The 25,647-nt window shown below is 38.1% G+C and overlaps 1 protein-coding gene across 2 annotated transcripts in view; it reads right to left on the reverse strand.

Moving 5' to 3' along the window:
• PLCE1 (phospholipase C epsilon 1) overlaps positions 1-25,647 on the reverse strand; it is a 267,265-nt gene that overhangs the window by 29,960 nt on the left and 211,658 nt on the right. For both annotated transcript variants that reach the window (XM_011361541.2, XM_023531430.1), the window contains exons 17-23: positions 24,830-24,946; positions 22,653-22,811; positions 14,115-14,244; positions 8,236-8,357; positions 7,228-7,345; positions 2,759-2,890; positions 1,445-1,735 (exon numbers count right to left, since the gene is read on the reverse strand). In XM_011361541.2, the coding sequence (XP_011359843.1) occupies positions 1,445-1,735; positions 2,759-2,890; positions 7,228-7,345; positions 8,236-8,357; positions 14,115-14,244; positions 22,653-22,811; positions 24,830-24,946 (1,069 nt within the window). The remainder of the gene's footprint in view (positions 1-1,444; positions 1,736-2,758; positions 2,891-7,227; positions 7,346-8,235; positions 8,358-14,114; positions 14,245-22,652; positions 22,812-24,829; positions 24,947-25,647) is intronic.

Here is a 25,647-nt window from a genome sequence, read left to right on the forward strand (position 1 = left end):
TTACTTAAAATATTTCAGTATCATAATAATCAAGGGCGCCAGTGGACACCGGGCTACAGACAGGGCCAGAGATATGAGCCCACAATCCACTCGGGACAGACTGAAAAAATTTTTTTACAACTTTGAAAATATTTCATTATTATTTCCACTTGTGAGTCCAAAGCATACTGTTTTCATAACTTACCCAAAATACTTAATAATAGTTAACATTTGTGGAATGCATTCTATGTGCCAGGCACTATGGTCAACTTCACCTGCATTATCTTATTTAATTTCAATTGAAAGAAGCAAATCTAACACAGGCAAAAAAAATACATCTGCAGGGTCAGCCGTAAATGGGCACTGTTAGCACCACTGTCAGGTGGTTAGCTGGTGCCAGAGCTAAAGCTGTGGTTTGACCTTGGCTGAAGACAGGCATAAGCTGTGGTTGACCGGTCAGCATGGTTAATTAGGACCTGAGTCAGTTCATGTGAGAAGAATGAGAAGGTCACTTGAGTGTTCAAAGAAAAGACTGTGGTTTTGAATGAGCTTTGAGGAAGCATTCCTCATCTGCTCTTCCTTTAACTTTTGTAGCTCTCTTCCTGCCCCCATAACCAAGTGAAACAAAACACTTAATTCTCTAAACTCCCAGAGGCCTTGAATTTATTATTATAAATCATTCTGTGACCTTGAGCAAATTAATCGCTCTGAGCCTTGGTTTGCTCATCTGAGGAATGGGGATCACAAAAGTACCCACCATTTAGGGTTGTTGCAAAGATGAAATGAGATAATAGGGGTCGAGAATTTAGTGCAGTGCCTGGCGCATAGTAAGCATGCAATCAATCTTGTGTTAGGCCTCATCAGTTATCCCTGTTATGGGGTCTCGTCAGTAGTGGAGAAACACCAACACTACTTTCTCTGTTCATGTCTTTTACATATTGTTTTCTTTGTGTTTGCTACTCCATTATTCTCCATTTCAATCTCAAAGGGATGAGAAGAAGCTAAAATGGTTTTAACTTGTAATTCTTTTGGAGTGACAATTACTTTTTGACTGCAAAGAAAACTAGCTTAACAAGACAGCTTACTAAGGGGTTTTAGAACTCTCTGTCCCAAAAGATCTTTAAAAAACAAACTGGACACAGCCCTAAACAGTGTCCTGTTTAAAGATACACAAGAACAGTCTTATGTTTAAAAACTCCTTCAAAAGGGGGCCAGCAGCAGGAGACTATTAGGAGGCCCTTCAGAGTTTTCTATCGCCTTAACTCTGAAACATCAAGGGTGCAACACAATTCAGTATCAAATTCATTTGTTTTCTGTCTTCTGTATTTTCACTCTTACATGCAGTGTGCCCTGGTCCGGAATCTTGCCCTTTAAAAAAATGTTATTTGTTGAATTATGTTTACTGAAATATAAGCTGCAAAGGAGAAAGGTGAAGAAGCACCCAGGGGTGTGGTAGGCCCATTACCCTCTGTTTGGTAGTTGAGTGCCACGAGCTGTATCCCATGCAGCCAGAACATGAGGGGGTTAGGGTTGGACGAGTCGATACGGGTGGCAGCTGGGTAGGTCCTCAGCAGCTGACAGGCGGTGTGCTGGATCAGTTTCTGAGAATACCTGCGACACAGACGTTTGGCGGCATTTTCATTCAGCGATGAGATATGGTAGCATTTGGGAGTTCTAATGATAGCGCTGAGGGATGTGGTTGGGCTGAGTGGGGAAGAAGATTCCTCCCAGGCCTGTCGCATTCCTTCGCAGGAACCTAAATCCCCCAAAAGATGAGCCTCAGATTAGTGCAGAAAACTTTAAATATTTTAGAAAGATAAAACTGAACAACATCCCAAGAAACAGTTATAACCACATAACACATCAGAATAGATCTTGAGTGTCACTTGTGATTAGTCCACCACCGTGAAACAAAATGATAGCTACTGAATTTTAAAATGAGTGTAGAAACACCAATTTAAATTAAAAGCTTGAAAGTCCTTTGTCTCTGTACTTCATCTGCTCCATGGATATATTTGCACAAATACACTACAATATATGCACAAGAGTGGTCACTATAGCATTATTTTTCATAGCAAAAAAAAAAAAAAGGGAACAAGAAAAAGAGCCAAGAAGCAACCCAACCTTTCTACCAGGGAGGAAGTAATTAAATAAATGACAATATATCCATACAATGGAATACCGCAGAGGCATTAGGGAGAATAAGGTAGATATATGTACAGAAAGCTATGTGAAAAGTTATAGCAATATAAAAGTTATATGAATATGTTCAGTCATATCCCGTTTGGATCATCTTAAAAGAGAATCTTATTTTTCTTGAACAAAACACTATAAACTTAACAGTGGTTACCTCTGGGGAGTAGAACTGAGCCATTCAGAGCAGAAAGGAATTTTAATAATACCCTGTATTGTTTGAGTTTTTAACTATAAGAATTTATTACTTTTATAATAAAAACTAATTAGAAATAAAATGGATATATCTTCTGGAGTTATAATGGTGAAGAGAGCAGTTCCAAGAACTGCTAGAATGTTCCAAGGTGGTTCCAATTTTTTCCTTTTGAGGTAAACACTGTTAGAACATCTTCAGTAAAATTCTATTTTTCAGGAAGTTAAAAATGTAAATTCATAATTTAAAAAGTATTTATACCGTACGTAATTAATATAAACATTCATAAAAGTAAAAAAAAAAATTAAAAAGTTCAAGGGAAGTGCTTAGTAAAATATCAGCATCATCCAGTACGCAGAATCAAGCAAAGAGATTATAAGAAGGTGACTTTACTTTTTCCAGATGTTTTGTTGAATGATGTTGTCTCCCCAGGGCTCATTCTGCCCGGATTGTTGCCAAAAATGGACTTCCTGCTTTTCCTTTCTTTTCCTCTGCTAGAGCCAGATGCATTTAGAGTTGACAGGCCTGTTCCCATAAAATGAAAAAAAAAATAAAATAAATAAATAAAAATAAGCCAAAAACTACAAGCAAGGGAACTCAACCTTTTCCATCTCTGTTAATGTTTATTTTGAAGTCCTACTATTCCCTTGTAACTCAGTATAGAAGACCTACTAGCATTTTTAGCAATGTTAATAATAGTACTGTAGGCAATTATAGCCAAGTTTTTATTTCTGTAGGCAAATATGACATGAACTGTATGATTATTACAGAATGAATGACCACAAAATCACACATATACCCACTTGATTGTGCACCAGAAAAACTGAAAAGCTGCATGAAAAGAACGTGCTCCAGTCCATATTCAATTATCAGGACCTAATTACTCATTTTGGAGATGAAAGAATGGTTAAGAGGCTGAGTTTTAGCATCATGTTGTATCTAGGTTCAATTCCTGTCAGTATGAGCTTTGACTTAACATCTACCTTCTCCGTTCTTCAGTTTCTTTATCTACAAAATGGGCATAATAATAGGAAATCACAGGGTTGGTCTGAGGATGAAATGGGAAATATATTATGATGATAATGTTTCATGGCTTCTCTTTCTCACTCCTTGTCCAACCACTGCCTGGATCCTTCCTGCCTGGCCCAGTGCCTGGTGCACAGCAGCAACTTAATAGATATTTGCTGAATGAGGAAATGAATGCACACTGTGCAGACCTGGATCCAGTGCAGGAAGAGTGATTTAAAGGCACCAGTGAAGCCAGAGTTGCCTCCAAACAGTTTCTACTGTCTACAATTGTACCTTAGAAAGTAATTCCTTTAACTAAAGCATTCGAGAGGTCCTCTTTGAGATAAAAATATGCTTTGCAAGTGTAACTGCAAATCTTCACTTCTTTAAAAAGACCCTTTCTTTTCTCTTTCTCCTGGACTCAATCTGGCCTTGTACTCACTTGCTTCTTTTCTTTCCTTATCCTACTGCACATGCATGACCACTCCCTAATTCATTAAGCCCTTGGGTCAACATCAAACAGTCTTAGGTACAAAGCCTCTCATTTGTTGACCACAGAAACAGAGTTTTGGTCAAGCTAAAGATAACAACTTGACCTTAGTTGTACTGCAGCTCTAGACCCATGAAGATGGAATGACCCTACCAGCACGCCCTGGAAACCAGACAGAACGATGCCATGACTGACATCAGGACCTGATGCAATGATCGATTGCCTCTTACTCCAGCCTCGATCAATCAGTAGAGCCCACAACCCCAACTCTTTTAGCTATCATGACTAATGAATTTTCCCCTATGTAACCTATTCCCTAGAGGCCATTAGGGAGCCAGGTCTTAGGAGTTCTAGCTCACGTGTGTCTCTAGGCTTGGTGCCATTTCTTTAAATAAACCTCTATTTTCTTTGCTGCAAACTCCTGTCCATGTCTCCTTTGGCTTTGACGTGTGCAGGCAAAACGAACCCTTTGAGTTCAGTAACACAAGAACACCATCAGAGAAGACAGGATAAAGTAGTGTTTAATAAGAGTGTAGACTTTGGGATTTAAACCCAGTTCCTGGTGGTGTGACCTTGCACAAGTTACTTAATCTCTTGGCATCATTCATTCCTCATCTGTAAAAGGTTGTGGTTAGGATTAAATTAGATAATGTATATACATTCTTAGTAGAGTGTCTTATTCAGAGAAAGTGCTCAGTTCATAGCAGCTGTGGGCGTCTAGATTTTTTTTCTCTGAAGTATCCACAAAGATGCACAAACTTGGACTAGTGAGTTCTCATGCTTTGTCTTAACATTTTGTGTAAATTTTGCTCTCTACACAGTGATGTAACAGTGGATTTTCTCCCAAGTAAAACTGAAAAGGAAAGGCCAGGGTGAGGCTCTGTGTTCATCCTGGGGTTTTTGCATACATCCTGGCACATACCGGTATCCCCCAGGAAAATGCGCACCCTTCTATGAAGAGCCTCGTTGTTCTCTTGGGGTGGGGCAAAGAAGCAAGAACAAGGGCTGGGTGATCAAGAAAGGAGAGGAGTCTGAAGAGGCCAGAGAAGTAACTAAAGAAGCAAAAATAACCTTCATTTGCCCTATTGGGCCATTTTTCAATAATTACAGCAACAACCACCTTTTCCAGAGTGCCAACTATTTTGTAGACAGTGTGCTGATCACATTCTATACTTTAGTGCTAATTTTTACAACAACCTTGCAAGTTAGGACTGTTATGTCTCTTTTACAGATAAGGACTCTGAAATGCAGAGAAGTTATATAACTGTCCTAGTCAAGGTCACCAAAGAGTTCAGTCCTGCCACGAACATGGGTTCATGATCTTGGGGAAGTTACTTTACTTATGGAAAAGGTATCACGTGATCGCTGTGGTGCCTCACTGCTCAGAAGTTTTTGCATAGGACTCCTTGGAAGGGACTTGAGATAGTGAAGGGTGAGATGCATTGAAATGGATAATGGAGCAAAATTAAAATCAATAGTGTAGCAAAATGAACCTTTTATGGTATTTTTCCTCATGAGCATCAAAACAAATCATAATCGCAATAAATATTTAGAAGGTATTATAACAATGATTCTGGCAACACAATTTAGTTATTTGGAGAAAAGAAATAAATTTGGGGAAAGAAAAATGTATGAAACTTCAATTGCTGAAAAAAAAATAGTATGTAAAGAATGTGTGCTATATAAATACTTTTTAAAATATAGCATATGTGAATTTTAAAAATAAGCCAAACAACTCCATGCTTACCCTGTGTCTTAAGTCAGAAGCTGGACTAAATGACCTTTTGATTCTTTACTGGTACAGAAACTTTATCTTTCACAATGACTTCAATACCTTTGGAAATTTGTGCTCTTTATTTACTCAGTGCTTGATAAAAAAAAGACTAATAAGCCTGTGGAATAGTTTGGGTGTAGTGTTAGCTGAATTTATAAAGAACAAGAGATGCAGTGAGTGTGATTCTTGAATGAAGTGGCCCTCCCACTTCATTGTGACATGCATGCCACAAGAATTTTTGACAGGTAAAGGATTTTTTCCCCATCATAAGAACAATTTTACTAGCTGCAAATATGATCATATTGTACTTATGTGACAGAAAGTCACAATCTGTGAAACTCAACCAAATGGCTAGGTTCCTTGCATTTCTTTGAAATCTTTGCTTACTACTTATTCATTCATATCCTCCTCAACAGAATTTGCTAGCAGATAAGCAGTAGTGGCTGCCAAAAGTTTAAAAACAGTTTATGGAAGAAAGCTTAAAATTGAGAAGGTTCTATGACTTTTCCCTCTCTGATGTGTAAAAAAACCACTATTACCTAATTTTTAAATAGCCTAATCCCCCTGTCCCATTTGCAGGGCAGAATGTGAGAACTGGTGTTTAAAATAAACCTCTGGAAGCCAGGATCTGCATTTAGACCATCTTGAAAAAAAAAAATGAGGGTTGGTATTTTGACCCTGCAGGCCAAGTTATATACCCTGTTTACTAACATTTGACGATCCCCAATTTTGGCTGTTTTTCTGTCCTTGGACATCTTGTACAAGGGTATCTTTTTTTTTAGTATGAAGAGATGAATTTTTCTGACTTCCATATATTTATGGACTTTCCTGTTTGCCCTCTACCTCCTGCTGCCCCATTTGTGGAACACGCAATTGGGTGAGCTCATTGATGACACATCCTAACAAGAGAGGCAGGGTAGTGCAATGGAGATAGACAGGCTTCAGAATTATAGTTCTACCTTTTATTAACTAAAATGCATTTTTTTTTGGAAGCAGTTTATCAGCATTAAGTTCACTGTACTCCTAGAAATTACCAATTGGGGAAATCTTTTTTTTTCCGCTGAAACAAGGTCCTTGGTCCATATGGCATAGGTAGAGTCTTGCTACCTAACTCAGGGATGGGGGCATGTGACACGGGTCAGAGCACTGCATGCCCTTGGCCACAGTGATTGGTACAGGGATGGGCAAAGGACTCAATGAAAAACAATAACTGTTGAAAGTTCTAGAAGAGACTCTTACACTGAAACTGTATCCGGAAACATGTGCTAGCCTGCTGCAGCCCCCTGCAAGCACAAAGGGCACAGGGCCAACACAGTGGAGTCACAGTGAGAAACGAGGAGCGAGAAAGGATCAAGCTGTATTTGAAACTTGTGAATTCCTTCGTTTTTCAATACGAGCCAACAAACTTCCTCTTTGCTTAAGTCAAATTCTGCCACTTTCAAACAAGAGTCTTAACTGATACATTCTGAAATCTTGGGCCATTACTTCAACTTTCTCAGACTTTGTTTAGTTATTTTGAGAGTAAATAATAGATAACATTTTTATCTTTTGGTATCTTAAAGTGTTTTAGAAGATACTGCCTATTCTTACCTGGAAATTTTACTGCTTGGCAATAGATGACAAGGTCAGAAAGCTCTGGTGCAATCTGTCTGCTTTCCTTTTTATTCTGGGGAAGATAAAATTCTTCTCCCAGTTCCATGTCGTAAACCTATCAAGGGAAAAATGATACCAGTTGACATAGAGGGTATACGCCACCCCAAAGCTCTTTATTTGTTCCGTTCTCATGTCACCAGTGTTTCATCTTGCTCTATATTGATCCTTATGTCCTAACACCTTTCCTAGAGTAAAAGCTTTCTGAGAGCAAGGGGTAAGTCTAACTCATGGGGCATAGTCCAGTGTTGTAAATGTAGAACAGTCAAGGCATATTTGTTGAATGAATAGGTAATTGAGTACATATCTTCTGTAGCTCACATTTTGGACATAGTTTGTTATTTTTTTTATCCAACAATGTCACTGCAACTATGTCCACAGATTTGCTCAGAGCCTACATACTATGAGGCACTTGAGGATAGGGTCTGGGTATCTCATTTATCTTTCTCAGAATCATTTCTCTGTTAACACTTCACGGTCTGGTCCCCATTAATCTTCTTGGTCATGTCAAACATCTTTAAAACTCCTAGAAATTCCTTAAATAAACCAGGCTGTCCTCTTGGCCTGTGTTCCTTGTTGTCCGCTTGGGAAATTCTTCCTTCTGCAACATCATCTTCCCTGATGCTCCGATAACACTGTGTAATCACTGCTCTTTGTTCTTATCTACAAGCACTGTTTACAGGTTTGTCTCCATCACTAAACTGCCTCCTGTGCCGCCTTAGTGTCTGCCACACATGACACCTTTACTAGGTATTGGTTGGATAAATCAACGACTAACCTTCTATAAATGGCAGGTGGGTTTCCCATAGCATCGCCCTGTGGGCTTTGGCATCTAAGAGAAAGTGAGGGGAAACACAAAGGGAGGGGATGTGGGAGGAGTGAAATCCCATCGGAAACTGACAAGAGTACCAGGGTCCAAGTGTAATATAACAGAAACCATTCACCCACCTTTCCTTTGTTGCAAGCAGAGTTATCCGCTTTCTTTATCCTCTTGGGGATTTCTTCATTATATTCAAATTGAAGCTTGTCATTACATGATTTATTTTCAGGTCTGTCTTCTAGAATGTTGTCTGAAAATGAGTTGGCAGGCTTCAGTGAACAAGAACCAAATGCTTCACTTAAGGGCTATGTCTACGTCATTGCCAGGATACCCAGATACTTGTACTTATCTGGAAGACTGAGGCTGGCTACATGTTACCAAAATGATGGTTTGAAGTATAATTTTAAAATTTGTTAAACAGTGTATTTATTTTTGATTGAATGGATTCATTTACCAGTAGTTTTGGTATCATATAGACATAATCTAAATGAGAAGGCTCATTTTCATATGGCTGATTGGAACTGTGAAAACATTATGGAAGATTTACTATGTTAAGAAGCTCTCAGCACATAAGTTTCAGAAAGATTTAGTGACTGAAGCACTTCTAGATGGTGCATACATCATTTAATCACTATCACTTTAAAATGAAGTGATTAGCTTCTTTTACCTCTAGAATTGTCAAAACCAGAAGAGAAAAGACATTGTTATTTGCAATGCAGTTTTCATAATTGTTTATCATTTATGAAGTGAAAATCTTAGGAATAAGAATTAAAATATATCTAAAAATATCTAAAGTATGAGAGATAATTTTATATTTTGTTTCTGTATTTCTATTCAAAATGACTTTAAAGGTGTCAGAGGTATATCATGATTATGTTCTTTAAAAGTGAAGAATAAGAATGCTCATTTCTCACCCAGGATTTATTATCTCATCAGACCACAAATGCTTAGACCAAAATATCCTTATACCAAATCAAGGCCATGCAGGCTGCCAAGAAGTAAACGAGATTGATCATTTTATTACATTTTTACTCATATAAGTGTCACAACTTCATGTTAATCAGGTCTAATAAGTTGGAAACAGTATGCTGACACTCATGCAGTTAAAATGCCCAGTTCAATGGCTTTACCTTCCTGACCGTTAGGAGCAGGAGAAGCAGTAAGGACATCTGCTACAGAAAAACAGAATCAGAAAGGGGATAAAAGTAAGAAAAATTAAGACAAAAAGCTGATAAATTAAACTAAGGTATGAAGCTAAGCATAAATAACAATAGCTTAGGTGATAAGATCAATGAAACAAGAAATCTTCCGTCTATTTAATATTTTGACTATTAAGAAATGCAAGGGCTAGTGATAAACGAAGTGCGAACATTGTTAGTGTTAATCGTGATGCCATATCCACATTTTATATTTTCAGTTTCTGACAATTGTAATACTCTCAATAGTACATTATGTCAAATGAATAGAAATTGGTTAATTTGTTAGAATCATGTAGTCCTTGGCATAGAACATATCTATACTGAGTTACTTATTCAAATCTGTACTCTAGTGTATGTTCAAAGCTAGTCAAGATAAACAACAAGGCTGGGAAAAATTAATCTCTGTTTATTTACTATTTAATAAAATTTAATTAAATAGTCATTTACAACTTTTTGGCTAAAAAGTAGAGCAGTGGTTCCTGAAATATATGAGTCTCATTTGCAACTTCCTTTAGATTTTCTGGAAGTAATTCTGTGGCTAGGGATCATCATACTTTTATAGCTAAAACAGGCTTTAGACTAATTTTTATTTTATAGATGTGAAAACTAAGGACTAGAGCTGTCACAGAGATAAACTGGGCCACCCAAAGTCTAGAGATGGGTTCTTAACCTGAAATGCCTGTGAGGGCCTCAGAAGGCCTGTGAACACTCCTGTAATTTTAGGCAGAAATTTGAGAGCAAGTTTATTTTTCTGAGGGGACTGGTGACAGCTTCTATCTCATCCTCAAAGGGAACCATCATTAGAAGAAGCTGAGAAAACTTTGAGGTTCCCCCTAAGAAGCTGAGAATGGTCCTACCCACAAGCAGGCATGTTTCTATTTTCTTCTCATCTCAGATGGAGAAAGTGAGGATGGTAGAGGGAAGCAGAGATGAGCGAGGCACCACAAACCACCACCAAAAGGTATATGACTGACACTTAACAGCAGCATAAGGAAGCGGAATAGAACAAACTTAAACAAGTCATGGCAGAACTACAAGGCCTGTTTGGGTATCAGCCAATCAGAGGAATCTTTCAATGAAATAATCATGTGGTTATTAAGACAGTGGACTTAACTGTCATAGATTCTAGATGTTAGTGCTGGAAGAAGGGAGGGCATCAGTCGACATGGAACAGAACCTCTCATTACACATCTGAGGGACCTATGGCCTAGAGTGGTGAAAGGACATTACCCGAGGTCTCACAGTCCACTGGAGCAGAATCTGGTTGGGCCCCCTTTCCACATACATCCCACCTCAGCGTAGGTGGGTTTTAAAAAACACTCAACTATCATAGAAATTCAGTGCTGTAGAGTTTAAATTTTACTCTCCTAACTGAAAATATAGGCAACACCTCATTTTTATTGCACGTCACTGATGTTATGTTTTTTTACAAACTGAAGGCAAGACCCTCCACCAGCAAAAAGTTACAATTTGCTTTATTGCGATACTCGCTTTATTTGGTTGGTCTGGAACCGAACCCACGGTGTCTTTGAGATATGCCTGTAAATCAGATTCTTCCCCTACCTGTTCATTTTGTTATTTGCATATCAAAAACATCTATAATAATAACAACAACAACAACAACAACAACAACAACAACAACAACAACAATACTTAAGAAAAGCCTTCTTTCTTGTTCTCAAAAGTACAGGAAGAACACAGGAGTAATTTATGATTGAGAGCAAATTGATCTTCCACTGCATTAACTTCTTTCAGAAGCAAATAACATCTGGATTGGGTGACTCCTTAAATGTGGTTTTCATTTCTGATCTGAAAAATTCATTCTATGGGAAAACATCACCATGACAGTAGTAGCGACCCGTAGGGAAGAACAAGTCAATATTAAAATATTTATATTCCCACAACTTTTCAGAAATAGGATATAAGAAATTATCTTGACTCTTTCATTTTCTCCCTCTTTGGATCTCCCCGCTAAAGAATATGCCCATTGTATTATCTGATGGGATTTTAGGCTTTTAGTTGATGGTATGAAGCAATCAACTATTACAAAGGACAAATATTAAATGGACACAGCAATTAAATTCCACTCTGGGTATCTATCAAAAGAAAACAAAAACAATAATTTGAAAGATATATGCACTCTGGTGTTCATTGCAGCATTATTCACAATAGCCAAGATACGGAAACAACAGATGAATGGATAATGAAAAAGTGGTACATATAAAAAATGGAATATATTACTCAGCCATAAAAAGAATGAAATCTTGCCATTTGTAACAACATGTATGGACCTAGAAAGTATTATGCTAAGTGAAATAGGTCAGACAGAGAAAGGCAAATACCGTATGATTTCATTTATATGTGAAATCTAAAAAAACAAAATAAAACCGAAACAGACTCATAAATACCGAGAACAAACGGATGCTTGCCAGAGGAGAGTGGCATGGAGGATGAGTTAAAAAGGTGAAGAGGAATAAGAAGAACAAACCACAAGTTATTTAAAAAAAAAAAAAAAGTCATGGGGATGTAATGTATAGCACAGAAAAAATAGTCAATATTATTGTAGAAACTTGTATGGTGAGGATTACTAGACTTATTGTGGTGATCACATCATAAGGCGCATAAAAGTTGATCATTATGTTGTACCCCTGAAACTTATATAATATTGTATGTCAACTATAATTTTAAAAAATGGACATAGAGACTAACATGGTATTTGTGAGGCAGAAAGAGACTGAACTGTGACTGCTGGCCAAGATGGAGGTTCACAGATCCAAACATGACCAGGAGACAATTCTGCTGAGTGAGACACAGGTATTTGGAGGGTAGCTTGGCTGTCTTAATGCCAGTGGTAAATGGTTGCTGTTCTGCGCATATTAGCAAAACAATCATCTGACGGAGAAGTAAAAATTCTACGCATATATTGTTTATATAAATAGGAAGTTCGGCATATTTTCATTACTACATTGTTGTCTTTCAAAAGTTGCCAAAATGAAGAAAGGAAATAGAAATATAATACAGAAGTTAAATAAAAAACTGTGTTCTTGAATTTAAATTAGAACTATCAGTATGAACTCATGGAGTAACTCTGTCCACTGAAGAGACTTAGAAACAGTGACCCTCCTTAGCAAACAGATTGTGGTTTTGAAATATCATTTTCCCTAAAACAAAAACAAAAACACCCAAATCTTAGAGAAGTAGCTACTTCCATGTCTGGGGCAGGAAATAAACAAGATAAACCTAGAAAACCTTATCACACCAAATAGCAAAGAAGTTACCAAAGAGTCATGTTAGAAAAACTTAGAACCAACTTGAAGAGCCAACTGGCCAGATACAGGACAATTTTAGATACAATAAAGATATGTGAATGGATGAAATGGAGATTGAAATTCCCTCACTTGCAAAAGGGATCAAACACAAGCCTCATTAAGTGTCTGGATACAGCTGTCAATTTGTAGGGAATACAGAAGAATAAAGAAAGTGTCAAAGTGAAAAATCTGGACTATGAAAAACTTCAGATCAAATGCCTCAGGTTCTTCCACATATAATCTGTGAAAAGGACAGAGGAGGAAATTGCAGATTAAGAGAGATATTAAAGACAAATTTTTAAAAACAGGTAAGATAAAATTACATCGTCTAGGGATACACACTTTCTTGATAAAACTATAACAGATACACAGAAGTGATTATTATAGAGTCAGGAGAGTGGTTACTTTGGGGAGGAGGAGGACTGACTATTGAGACTGAAAGGTATTACATGCAGGAGCTTCTAGAATAGCTGGAAAGTTTTATTTCTAAACCCGAGTAGGTGTTGCATCAAGTGCATCATTAATCTGTGCATTTCTGTGTAATTTTCTGTATCTGTTTTATTTATAATAGAGATGTCAAAAAAAAAGAAAGTGCTAAATAAATCTTAGCTATACTTAAAAAAAAAAAGTTGCCAAAATGAAAGTCTACCATTGGCAATGGTACCCAAGGAAACATTTTGCAATATGTAATAAATGATGCTAATTTAGTGCAAACAAAACACACCTGAAACCTAATTCTCATGTAAGAAGAATCCTTCACTAGTAATCTCTAGATAATGTCATTCATGTGACTTTTCATATATTGTACCATTAGCCATTGCCCATGTTTTTGTCCCTTTGGTGGGGCCAGAATGAAATGTCTGGTTGGCTTAGTGATGTGAGAAGGGTAGGGAAATGATGCTTCTTTCCATAGTCCTAGAAAGTAGGAGCGAAAGCTATGAGAAGGAGAAGCTGAGTACAGAAATGTGATGCTGCCCCCTGCAGGTAGCACAGGAGACAACAAAGATTCAGCCACAGTCTATAATTCTTGCCAAGAGCATTGGCCACTCCAGAAACTGAAAGGGTGAGAATGAGGTTTCGCTGCTGGAATTGAACTGCTTCAGTATCTGACAAGGAATCCCAGTTCCCCAGGGCAAATTCTCCAGGAGAAAGCCCGATGCTTCAGAGAACCGCCATCAATCCCCAATGAGAAAGTAAATCAGCCCACCTATTTTAAAAAAGTAAATCTCTGCTAGAAACCCACTTAGGAAAGCCCCCTGTGTTGCTTCCCACTGCTCCCTCTTCTTTCCTTGAGTGGCAGCTATTGTAGCTAACAGATCCCTCGCTAAGTGATGGGATTCAGAAACTCTTGGACAATATTACAACGATCTGTAATGTTGGTCTATGGAGTGCCAGACTTATTTCTGGAAACCCCCCGCTCCCCACCCCCCCAAAAAAAACCCCAACAGAAAATCATCGAGGCAATTCCCTGCGCACAGCATAGGGTTCTGTTTCTCTTACCATCAGAGAGGGATTCGTAGTCATAATCATATTCATCTTCTTCATCTTCCTCCTCCTCGTTATTAGCAGGTGGGAGGTTGGCATTCCCACCATTATAAGCCTGAGCTTGCATGGATGCTAACTGATGAGCCTGTAAGATATCAATAATTAAAGACTGCGGATGCTAGAGAACTTCCATTGTTAACTTGCGAAATGACCATCTCGTGCTTACCACAGTCATTAAAAGTGGCTTATCCTATTTTGATTCTTTTGAGAAAGAAAACAAAAATCTAATTAAATTCATTTGAAGTATAAAGTTAATCTTTGGGTGAATGTTAACATCCCTATAGGAGGAATCCTGGAGCTTTTAGGAAAAATGACAAGGAATCCCAGTTCCCCAGGGCAAACTCTCCAGGAGAAAGCTCGGTGCTTCAAAGAACCACCACCAATCTCCAATGAGAAAGTAAATCAGCCTACCAATTTTAAAAAAGTAAATCTCTGCTAAGAAACTGTTTTTCTTTTTCTTTCTTAAAATAATATCTAATATAGATGTCAAATTATAATGTACACCTGAAAATTATATAATTGTATTAACCGATGTTACTCTGATAAACTTAATAAAAAAAGGTATCTAAAGGCCTCTGACCTTGAGAACAATGTTAGACTCCCTATGGATAAAGGGAACTAATGAATAGTTGGTTTAAATAAAGTTTTTTTCAACAGACTTTATCTGAATAATCATCAATCAGATTAACAAGATAGGCTTAAAAACTTCCAAAAACTTGATGTGTGCTGCTAGGGAGGTCATGAGCCTCTACATTTGACTAGAATTACTATGAGGGGACATCACAGGACACAAGAATAAATATAGGCCTGGGAACCTAGCATAAGGAAATATCTGAAATACAGAAAACATTATTTTTATAAATTAAAAATAGGAAACAATTTAAAAGTCCAACAATTGAGGAATGGGGTCAGTACACTATGGTATATCCGCTTGAGAGAATGAGATGTGAAAAAATAATTATGATTATATTTATTGAACAAAGAATATAGAATTGTGTGTATATACTATTTATACATGTAAATACATACATATATACATGTATCTGTATATATATAATTCTATATCCTTTGATCAGTATATATATCTCTGTCTATAATGATTGTAATGATATAATATGACATGCAAAAAAAGGCTAGATATTAAATGTCAATACAGCAGGATTCTTGACCTGTTTTTGTGGTACAGATCCCTCTGGCAGTCTGGTGAGGTAGGATCCCATCTCAGAATAATATTTTTTAATGCATAAAATCAAATACATGAGATTACAAAGGAAAAGAAGAATGGTGAATATAGTTACCAATTGTTGAAATAACAATTTTTTGTAATAGGAATATATGTTTCTTTATTAACACAGTAAAACATATGTAATTTTTTATAGGTCAAGTAACGTTTTTGAAATAGTGATGAGCATAAATAATTCTTGGAGATATTAATAACTGTGATGTAACATGGAAAATCTGTGATTTCCTCTGGTGACAGAGACATAGGTACCGCCAACGTTACTGTGTTTTATTCCCTACATTTACAATCAGAGGAAATGCTACATTTCAGCTAGAAGTTAGTGAAAATGAAGATTTAATTTTTTTTTTCATCTATGTTCCCTGACCCCCTGAATTCTATCTATGGATATTACCAAGGTTAAGAATCCCTTAATACAGGTTGTTTTTGGCCTTGGAATTATGTATATTTAAAAATAAGTCTCTCTTCCCTGAACTTCTTGAAATGTCGTTATATTACCTTTATAATAAAAATGTATACATAAGGAAGATACAGTTTAGGCTATGTCTATATCTGTATCCACTGAACATTGTCTTCGCTGGAATTTCTCAAAGTGGGTTTTATGGAACACTTGCTCCATGGGTGTTAAGAGCTGTTATATAAATACTGACAATTACAGTAACCAGAGAACACAATGGAAGTTTGGAAACATCAGCTTAAGCAGACTGAAACACATTCCTACTACAGAGCTTCACGTAGCCTTCATTTAATATGATAAAGGGCACCATGACTCATCAAAGATGTTCAGCGCAGAATTTCCCATGCTTATTTAATCAGAGAATTTAAAAATCTTTTCTTTCAGAGAGTCTCATAAGATTAAGTGTCCTTCAGAACTTTGAGAAATCTACTCTAGGCACAAGTGAGCCACAAAGGCAAGTCTATTTGCCATGGAAAGAGAAGGGTCTTGATGCAGCAAACATTCGAAGTAGAGCCAAGCGCTGAGAATAATGATGCAAAGAGTCCGCAGGCAGAAAAATGTGAGAACTGTGTTGCAGGAGTGCTGCCATTCAAAGACCCACGGACTAGCAAACGTCAGAGAGTGAGTGCCAAGAACCCTTAGACACTCAAATATCTGCACTAGTGCAGGAAGAATGAGAGAGATGGCCAAACGAATAACCAGTAATTGACACCATTATTCTTTGCAATATCCTACTTATTCTGAGGCAGAAAAACAGGACCTCCTTGAATAAAAGCAATTCAGATATAGGTCAGGGGGTTAGAGTAAGGGGTCAGACGAGGAGACTGGCTCAGATGGGTCTTGGTAGGAGTCATGTCTTATCCTGCTCTGTTCCCCCAACGCCTAGCACAGTGCCTGTTCATCTGGTATGAACTGAGTCTAGGGGGCTAGAGTTTAGGAGACAAGGTAAGAATGCTGGGGATCTGGTGAAGTTTAGTTAAGAGGCCTCAGTAAGAGCCTCAGTGAGAGCTTGAGGCAGACGGAGGGCTTGGCTTAGAAATTGTGCTCTGAGGGTGAGTTCCTTGTATGGAAATGACCCAGGCCTTCTAAATTAGGGACTGGGTCTGAGTGCATTGGAGCTCTAGGCATTCATTCACCCAGTCTGGTGTGAACGAAGATCACAAGGTCCAGACACACAACCTGCCAGACAACTAAAAGGCCTCACAGATATGATTGTCAATACTCCCTGGGAAATTAGGGGATTAGGGGCAGGGTTGGAAGTAGTCTTAAAAAACTGGAAATGGCACACCGATGTTCACAGCAGCATTATTCACAGTGGCCAGGACATGGAAGCAAACGAAGTGTCCTATGATAGATGACTGGATAAAGAAGCTGTGGTACATATATACAATGGAATATTACTCATCAATAAGAAGAGATGAAATACTGCCATTTGCAACAACATGGATGGACCTTGAGATAATCATGCTAAGCGAAATAAGCCGGACAGAAAAAGTTGAAAATCACATGATATCACTTATATGTGGGATATAAACCTAAAAGCAACAAATGAACAGGACAAACAGAGACTCATGGACATGGACTACAGACTAATGGTTACCAGAGGGTAGGGAGTGGGGGAGGAGGAGGTAGGTAATTGGTTAAAGGGGGTCAAATATAAGGGGGCAGGGGAAGAGTAAAATGGGTAAAGGGGATCAAATATATGGTGGCTGAAGGAAACTAGACTTTAGGTGGTAAACACAATAGAATATACAGATGATAAATTATAATGTACTTCTGAAAATTATATAATTGTATTAACCAATGTTACCCCGATAAACTTAATTAAAAAAAAAAAACTGGAAATGGGATTACATTGCCCATTTTTACAAAAGGTGGAAGAGTTAAGTTGTAGAAATTATATGGTAGGAACTGTCAAGTTACCTGACAAAATTTCAGAATGGAGTATTAACAGGTTGGTTGTGAGACACAGAAAGCAAGAGTTAGCATGAGTTTACTAAAAACAAATCTCCCACACAGTACTCTCTTTAGGCTTTTTGGATAAGGTAACTCAATTTGTGGGAAATAACAGATAAGCAGTGTTTCTAAATTTTCGGGATGATAAGAATTATTTTTAAATAAACGGATTATTAGGCCTTCCTTTTGGAAATTCCGATTTAGTTGGGCAGATTTGGTACCTAAGAATCTATAAGTGCCTCAGTGATTCTCATCAGTGTATTCTAACTTCTGTGTTATGTTTGAAAGGTCTTTCCTGAAGACCTGTGTCTGAATCCTAGCTCTGCCACTATGAGCTGGTTGGCTTTGAGAAAGTCACGTAAATAGCTAGGTCTCAGTTGTCTACTCTATAAATAAAGAAGTTGAAGCAGACTCTGGAGAAATGTGGGCTGCAAGAAAGGAGAGCATCAAACAGGGGCGATGAGCAGTGAACTCCAGGAGGTTCTGTAAGAAGGGCCATGGCCCTCTATACTTGGCGATCTGTCTTCAGGGCACCTTGAGATGAAAACACAATTTGAAAAACTGCCAATACAGTGGATGACAGGTGTCAAAATTCACAAAGAACCTTGTATGCTGCAATAGCATACAACACCAAGAGGAGTGAATTTAACAGAAATAAATGTGAGGCTCCTGCACATGAAAGGTTAAAATTAATTGTAAACCTGGAAAAAATGGCGAGACTAGGCATAAGAACAGTCCCTGTGAAAATAACTGAACTCCTTTTGTTTTCTACAAACTCAATATGACCTTGTTGTGCATTAAAGAATTTTAAAAGGCAGAACCGTCCTAGGCTGCATTAATTGAGGTATAAAGTTTAAATTAAGAGTCTATGGTTTCACTCTCCTCATGCTGTCAGACCCTATTTGGAGCATCGACTTAGTTCTGGAAATCATGTTTGAACATTAACAAATTCAAGAATACTCACGAATTTAGGAATACCCCAAATATTCTTACTGGCAAGTGAAGAGTCTTAGCAGCCACATCCTGTGAGGGACAGTTGACACAACAAGAACATTTAGCTTGGAGAAGAGAAAAGCTGGTGGGGAGATGCATGCTAGCTTTCTAGATATGCAATGAGTCTGTGCAGCTGCAGTGGGAAGAAGTACTGCCAAAGAGTAGGAGGAACAGGAAGGAAGATTTGGGCTCAACATAAAGAAGACTTCTGTAACAACACGATCTATTCATTAGTGGAATGGAAGCTGCATAAAGTAACTGCAAATGACTGTGCGAAGAATGGGAAAGGCAATAGCTCCAAGAACAGCTCCAAGAACATTCAAACACATCATGAAGATCGCAGAGGTATGCACATAACAGCTGGGCGATGAGGAGTGGGTAGTAGATGCTGGATAAAGAAAACAGCATGGAGGAACGGTGTTATATTAGAAAGAGCCCCCAATGCTGGGTAGTCAGTTGCTAATACAGTATTTGAGGCGGACCAGGCATCAGAGAACACATACTAACATTGCACAGTTGACCCTTAAACAACGTGGGAGTTTATGGGCGCCAGCACCCTCCCCCACACAGTCAAAAATCCATGTACAACTTTTGACTTTCCAAGAACTTAACTACTAATAGCCTACTGTTGACTGGAAGCCTTACTGATAACATAAACAGCTGATTAACACAAATTTTGCACGTTAGATTATTATAGACTATATTTTAACAATAATGTAAGCTAGAGAAATGAAAATGTTAAGAAACTCAAAAGAGAAAATACATTAACAGTATTTACTGAAAAAAATCTGCATAGAAGTGGACCCACTTAGTTCAAACCTGTGTTGTTCAAGGGTCAAGTGTGGTCAAATAACTTCATAACAAAGCCTATCAGCTTAGGTCTCATGGCCTCTGGAACCCAAGTAAATGCCAGGCCTTCTGGAACAGCTTTGAGAACACAGATCTAGCAGAGATCTCACCCTGGTGGCCCTCAGGGCCAACTTCACCTCTAGTCTAGACTTGTTTAGTTGGTACAGTGTTTGAAAAATAATTTATTTAGAGCTGTTTATTTATGAGGGCATGGATGCTCCACTCCTGTCTTCGCTTCCAACTGTCATACACAGTATCCAGCTGGCTCCTCATATTAATGTTTCTTGCTTGGCCCCTGAGGGTGGCTGATTTTGTCATTCTTGGTATAGAGCTGTGTATGATCTTCAAATTGGGTAATGTGTACCTCCGGGGAATGCAAAGACTTCTAGAGATATGCAGGCTCATATATTTAAAAAAAAATCAATTTCTAGATTTGAGATTTTTAACATCTATGTGTACTTTTAAAAAAATAAGCCTGCTTGAGAATAAACTTACGGTTGGCTAGTTCTCCCTTCTCAATTTCTTTTCATAACTGCTCTTCTCCTACTTTACAAAAGGAAATACAATTCTCACTTATCAACCAATAACCTTATTATGATGCATGAGATGAGGTGAGAAACCACCCAAGACAGCAAAAGGGACATTTGATAATGTGGAACTCTTGAGAAGAGTCTTGAGAAACTAAAGGAGGGAGCATCGTATTTCATCTAGGTCCGAAGCATATACAAGGTTCCATGCCTTATCTATTATCTTCCTCCTTCCTTCCTTCCCTCCCTCCCTCCCTCCTTTCCTTTCTTTCTTCTATTTCTATTTCTCTCTTCCTCTCTCCCCCCTCTGCTCCCTCCTTCCCTCCCTTCCTGCCTTTCTTCCCTTCTCTTCCTTCTTTTCTCTGTCCAGCCATTTTAGAATTAAAATTAAAAAGTGAGATGGTCATCACAGAAAGGATAATATCATGTTTATTTAAATTAAAAAAATAAAGTCAGACTTTTTCTGACCAAATAAAAGTCTGGCTGACTAAGCTAATTTTACTTGACAATGAAGGCTGTTTTTGTACATTATACTTGTATGTAACTTATGTATTACATATTTATGTATGAGATATAATATGTCTGAAAACATATCCTTCGTAATTAAACTTGTGACAAAATTGTTAATGTTACCTTAAAAATATATGAGGAAAAATGTATGAGAGAGGTACACAGTTTCTTAAAAAAAATTTAAGGGGTACTCAAGCAAAAAAGTTTGAAGACCATAGGTCTGGAAGATCCGCGGTATTCTGAGCTGCTCTTGTAGGGCAAACCCGATCAGTAGGCATCTGCCTGGCCGGACTGGTTTGGGGTCCTTTCCATAAATATCTGCTCAGAAGGGCAAATCTAAAGATGACGAAGCCTGTGGCCCCACCCTCCTTCCCACCACCCTGAGGGCATCTGAAGCAATCAGGCTTTTGCTGAATCACTGAGGTTACCAGTTGATATAATGTAAGCCCCTAACTCAGCCTGGACTTTGGGCCACGTGGAACCCCGCTGCGGGTGAGCTGTATAGTCTGAGAACTCCCTGATACTTATTAGAACAGCAGAGGACAGGATGCTCCAAGGGGCCCCTCAGAGAAGCAGTAATGTTCTAGAATGGCAAGAAATATTAGAAATAGAGCCTCAGAAGTGGGCTAATAAAATGTTTACAGACTGGTCTGCAATTCTGACAGGAGTGTCATGATTCATCTTGGGAGAGATTTTGTGAGATTTTAGTGTTGGAAGGGTACTCTGACGCTAGTTACCATAACGTTCCCATTTTACAGATGAAGAAATGGAGGCCCATTAAGACCGGCTGGCCCAGGGTCATACAGTGGGTTTGTGACAGGGCCAGAGGCTAGTACCTGATATCTCAGCTCCCTGCCTAATGCTCCTTCTCCAACATCATGCTGTATGTCATTTTTCTTTAAACTCAGGCCCTACCTGTGAGTTCTACAAACTAGAGCTTTTAGGTTTGATGACTGCTTCAAATTGACTACTCAACTAGGTCAAACTGAATACATGACTCAATTCGAGATGTCATTTTTATTAATGATTTAGGACAAAGGTTCCAAATTTGTCGGACTCATAGAATCTTGCTGAAGTTTCCGTTTTCTGGGAACCACTAAAGCAGGACTGGAGTAGGACCTGGAGGCTTGACGGTGATGGTGCACAGAGACAGTAAAACCTATAGGACACAATCTAGTTTTGGCTTCACACTGTCTTGCTGCTGCAGCTGCTCCATTCTACCCCTGGGGGGTGCTGAGGTTAGTGTAGCAACTCGTGGTGCTCTAAGTTTCAGAAGTGGTATTTTAGGGCCAACAGTGCCCTCCTAAACAGGACAAAGAGTTTCAGCAGCCGTCATTCTGTGGTATGAGTAAGTGCAACCTGGCATATGAACCCAGTGGTCCTGGACCCAAATGTTTTCAGGGGTCCTTGATCTGAGGGCCATTTTATACAGGTGGGTTTATGGTGCTTGGCATGAAGGTCTCCACAGGGCGAGGCAGGCATGGCAGTGCCTTAGCGTCCACAAACCACAGTGATACATAACGCCAACTTCCGTGCTGGAGCCGCAGGGCTGCTGCTATGGAGTTCCACTACTGGCCTTGAGACTCATAACCTGGCTCCCAAGTGCTCTCCCTATAGGAAGGTCTTTCTGTAGTGAACTATATAGTACCCACTGTGGGACTGACAGTTGTAAAACCCAGGTCCAGAGACGAGTCACACACTGTCCCGCTCAGAATAAATGGAATAACAGAGGCACATTCTACATGGGAAATCAATTTCACAAACATAAAACTTTCGGTGAATAGGGTGAGAATATTTATTGGTCTATAAAATGGAAAGTCAAAAATCAAATGTATCATTCAAAGAAATTCAGCCTTCAAAAACCGATTTCCCAGCAGGTCATCTGAAAGCTTAGAATGATATCAATTTCTTTGTTCTGGGCACACAGCACACCCACAACCTCTTTAACAGGAGGACAGTACCTTTTGCTTTAAGATATCCACCGGCGTCTGATGGGCCTTTAGCTTCTTATTTTTAAGAAGCACTTTCCTTCTAAGTTGGTCAGGCGAGGGAAGCATTGGATCATCTGAGAAGTCACTCTCAAATAAGAATTTAGTCACCAGTTTTTCTCCAAACACAGTCTAAAGGGAATAAAAGAAAAAGCATAATCAATGCCTTTTATCTATACTTGAATTATTCAACTGGAAATTTCAGCCCAGTTGAATTGTTTTAAAAATCCTAGGAAGAGGAAATAGGAAATAAGTTGTGTCCCTCCTCCTCCCAGAAAGCTGTTCATGAAGGTCTCTGAGTGACAACGGTGAATCTCCTGATGCAGAGGGACCGACAGTGGGTCCCTCACATCTGTGTTTGCTACCAGTTTATTGAGATGATTGCAGTTTGGGTGCTACAGAATGTCACCACTGTGGTTAATTTCATAAAAGGAAGTCTTTTCTTGAAAATATTTCATAATGAGACAAGAGTAACTATGAAAATCTTTTATATTATATAGAATTCACACTTTATATCATAAAAAAAGTAGTTACAAGAGTATTTCTAAGTTTTGTATTTTTCTTTTTAAAAAAGTGTCCTAAAATTTCTGATTTCTTCTGTTTATAGTACTTCACTGTTACCAGATGATAATGATGATGACAACGATGATAAAAATTACGTTTAATCTGTTTCTATATGATAAGGGTAGTGTTTAAATATTGAGTAAGTCATTGAGTTTTAGACAAATTTGTGTTCTGGAAAGAGCTTTTCAAAAACACACGTCTAAACACATTGCTATCATGATGTGATTTTGTTGTAGGAAACTGTGTGTTATGATAAAAACTCATATATGTACATTTAAGAAACTTAGATTTTCTACGGGTTAAAAAAATCATCCAAATGAAGAGTTTTAGTGGCATTTGAACTCACCTGTTAAAAGATAATACCTTCTCAATAAGTTTCTGAGAAAAACTGATTGATACCAGGAAATACACCACTTTTCTAGCCAAATATCAACAAAAACCTTTGCATCATTAATGGAATTGAGAAATGAATACCATAATTTGGCAAGTGCACCTACTAACACCCCTTTTCCATCTGGATACATGCATATTTGTAAGGTATCTTTATTAGCTACTGTAGCTATTAAGACCAAATACAGAAATAATAAACTATTAAACCAGACATCTAAGTCATTGATCACAAAGTTTAAACCAAAAATTTCAAACATAATGAAGCATATTTGATCATATTACTGTCATTAAAAATTTAGATAATAAATTTACTTAAAATTTTTTATGAGCAAGGTTTTTTCTACTATTAATAAATAATAGTATTAAAAATTACTTTTTACTTCATCACATTTATATAATTCTCTTTTATAGTCTACTTTTGCATGTTTTAATTAATGTATAAAATATATTAATAAGTAGGATATATATAATTTAGAAATAAGTCAGTAAACGCACAGTAGGAATACAAGCAATAGTTTTTACTGTTAGGAGTATACAATCAAGTTTAGAGACCATTACTATAAATGATGGCAAAGGAAAGGCTAATTAGTTTTGCTGGCATTAGTATCTGGGGACATTTCCCGCTGGCCATGTCCCTCCCTCCCCTTGAGATCTATGTTTCCACAAAGGCCTCTACCAGTGGAGGAAGGGGGAAGTATAAGGGAATATCTGCCCCCAAATCTACCTGCATTATAGTTTCTTTGTATAAGGAAGGGCTGGGTGTTAACATAGCAACTGTTTTGGCCACTCTCAGCAATTTGTCAATTTACCTGTGGTGTGGGCCACAAGAAGATTTGACTTATTTGCCCCGAGATATTTTCAGCTTTTCCAAAAACCGACAGGTAACATCCTGGCATCTCTGATTTGTGGTTACAGAAGCACTGGAGAGTTGGTCTCTCCTTATTTCCTAAGACTTTCTGGAAATGGTCAGGAGACTACAGAACAGTGCTTCTATTGCTCCAGCTGAAAAGGCAGACTGTCAAGGAGAGAGTCCAAGCTCCCAGGGCACCCCCATTTCTCAGGTCTAAGGGACCTTAACTGTATGTGCTTCACAGCTCAGGTCTAGCTGTGGTGTGGTCCACGGTGGTCCCATATAAAACTCAACAATCTCAAGACAAAGGCCAAGATACCATTCTGCCTCTTAGCTAAAAGCTTACCTTAAAAATTTCGGCCATTTTTCGTTGCTGAGGCAATGAACAGTGGTTCTCAATTGATATGATGATTGGCAGGTCAGAGTTGATGAAGGCACTGCGATCAATGGCTTCAACCACTTCCTATAAGAGCCAAAACAGCTCATTAAGTATCTCACTAGATATCTGTACCGGATGTCAGAAGGCAAGGTACTTATAGCCAGAGCAAGCACTGGAATGTTGTTTTCATAAGACTCTGACCAAAGTGACTTTTATCTTTTCAAATGTATTTTCAAATTAAGCAAGAAGGTAAAGCTATTTTCCATAAAGACATTAAGCTGTTCAGATAGATTTTTGTTCACATACTATGAAGAAGAGCTATCAGTATGCTGAATTTAACAAACCAATACATGTACATTGAGTATACTGTAGGTAAAAGACACTGTTTTAGATACAGCATCAAAAATAGTGAGGCACAGACACTTTCCTGTTCTCAAGGAGTTTATAATCTACTTGGGGTAATAAGACATCTATCACATATATTTATGTGTGCATGTAAACACAGTTATCAACTCCTCCTCCTCTCGATATAGAGTACAAGAGTTTTAAGAGAGCTGAATAGGAAAATTAAAGAAAAAAATGCATTTTAGACATCATTTCCACATATAAGACAGAAGTAATAATATTCTTTCCCAGGCCAGCCACAGTTCAGAGAAAAATGATGTTACACAGCCAAAGGCCCTTCTATATGGGGATAGTAACTGCATAATAAACTAATAAACTACCTAGAATTTGAAACAACAATCCAATGAGATCAGTCTTCCTGGGTGATCAACTCTCCAGGT

This window comes from Pteropus vampyrus, unplaced genomic scaffold (genome assembly GCF_000151845.1).
Source record: "Pteropus vampyrus isolate Shadow unplaced genomic scaffold, Pvam_2.0 Scaffold68, whole genome shotgun sequence".
NCBI lineage: Eukaryota > Metazoa > Chordata > Mammalia > Chiroptera > Pteropodidae > Pteropus > Pteropus vampyrus.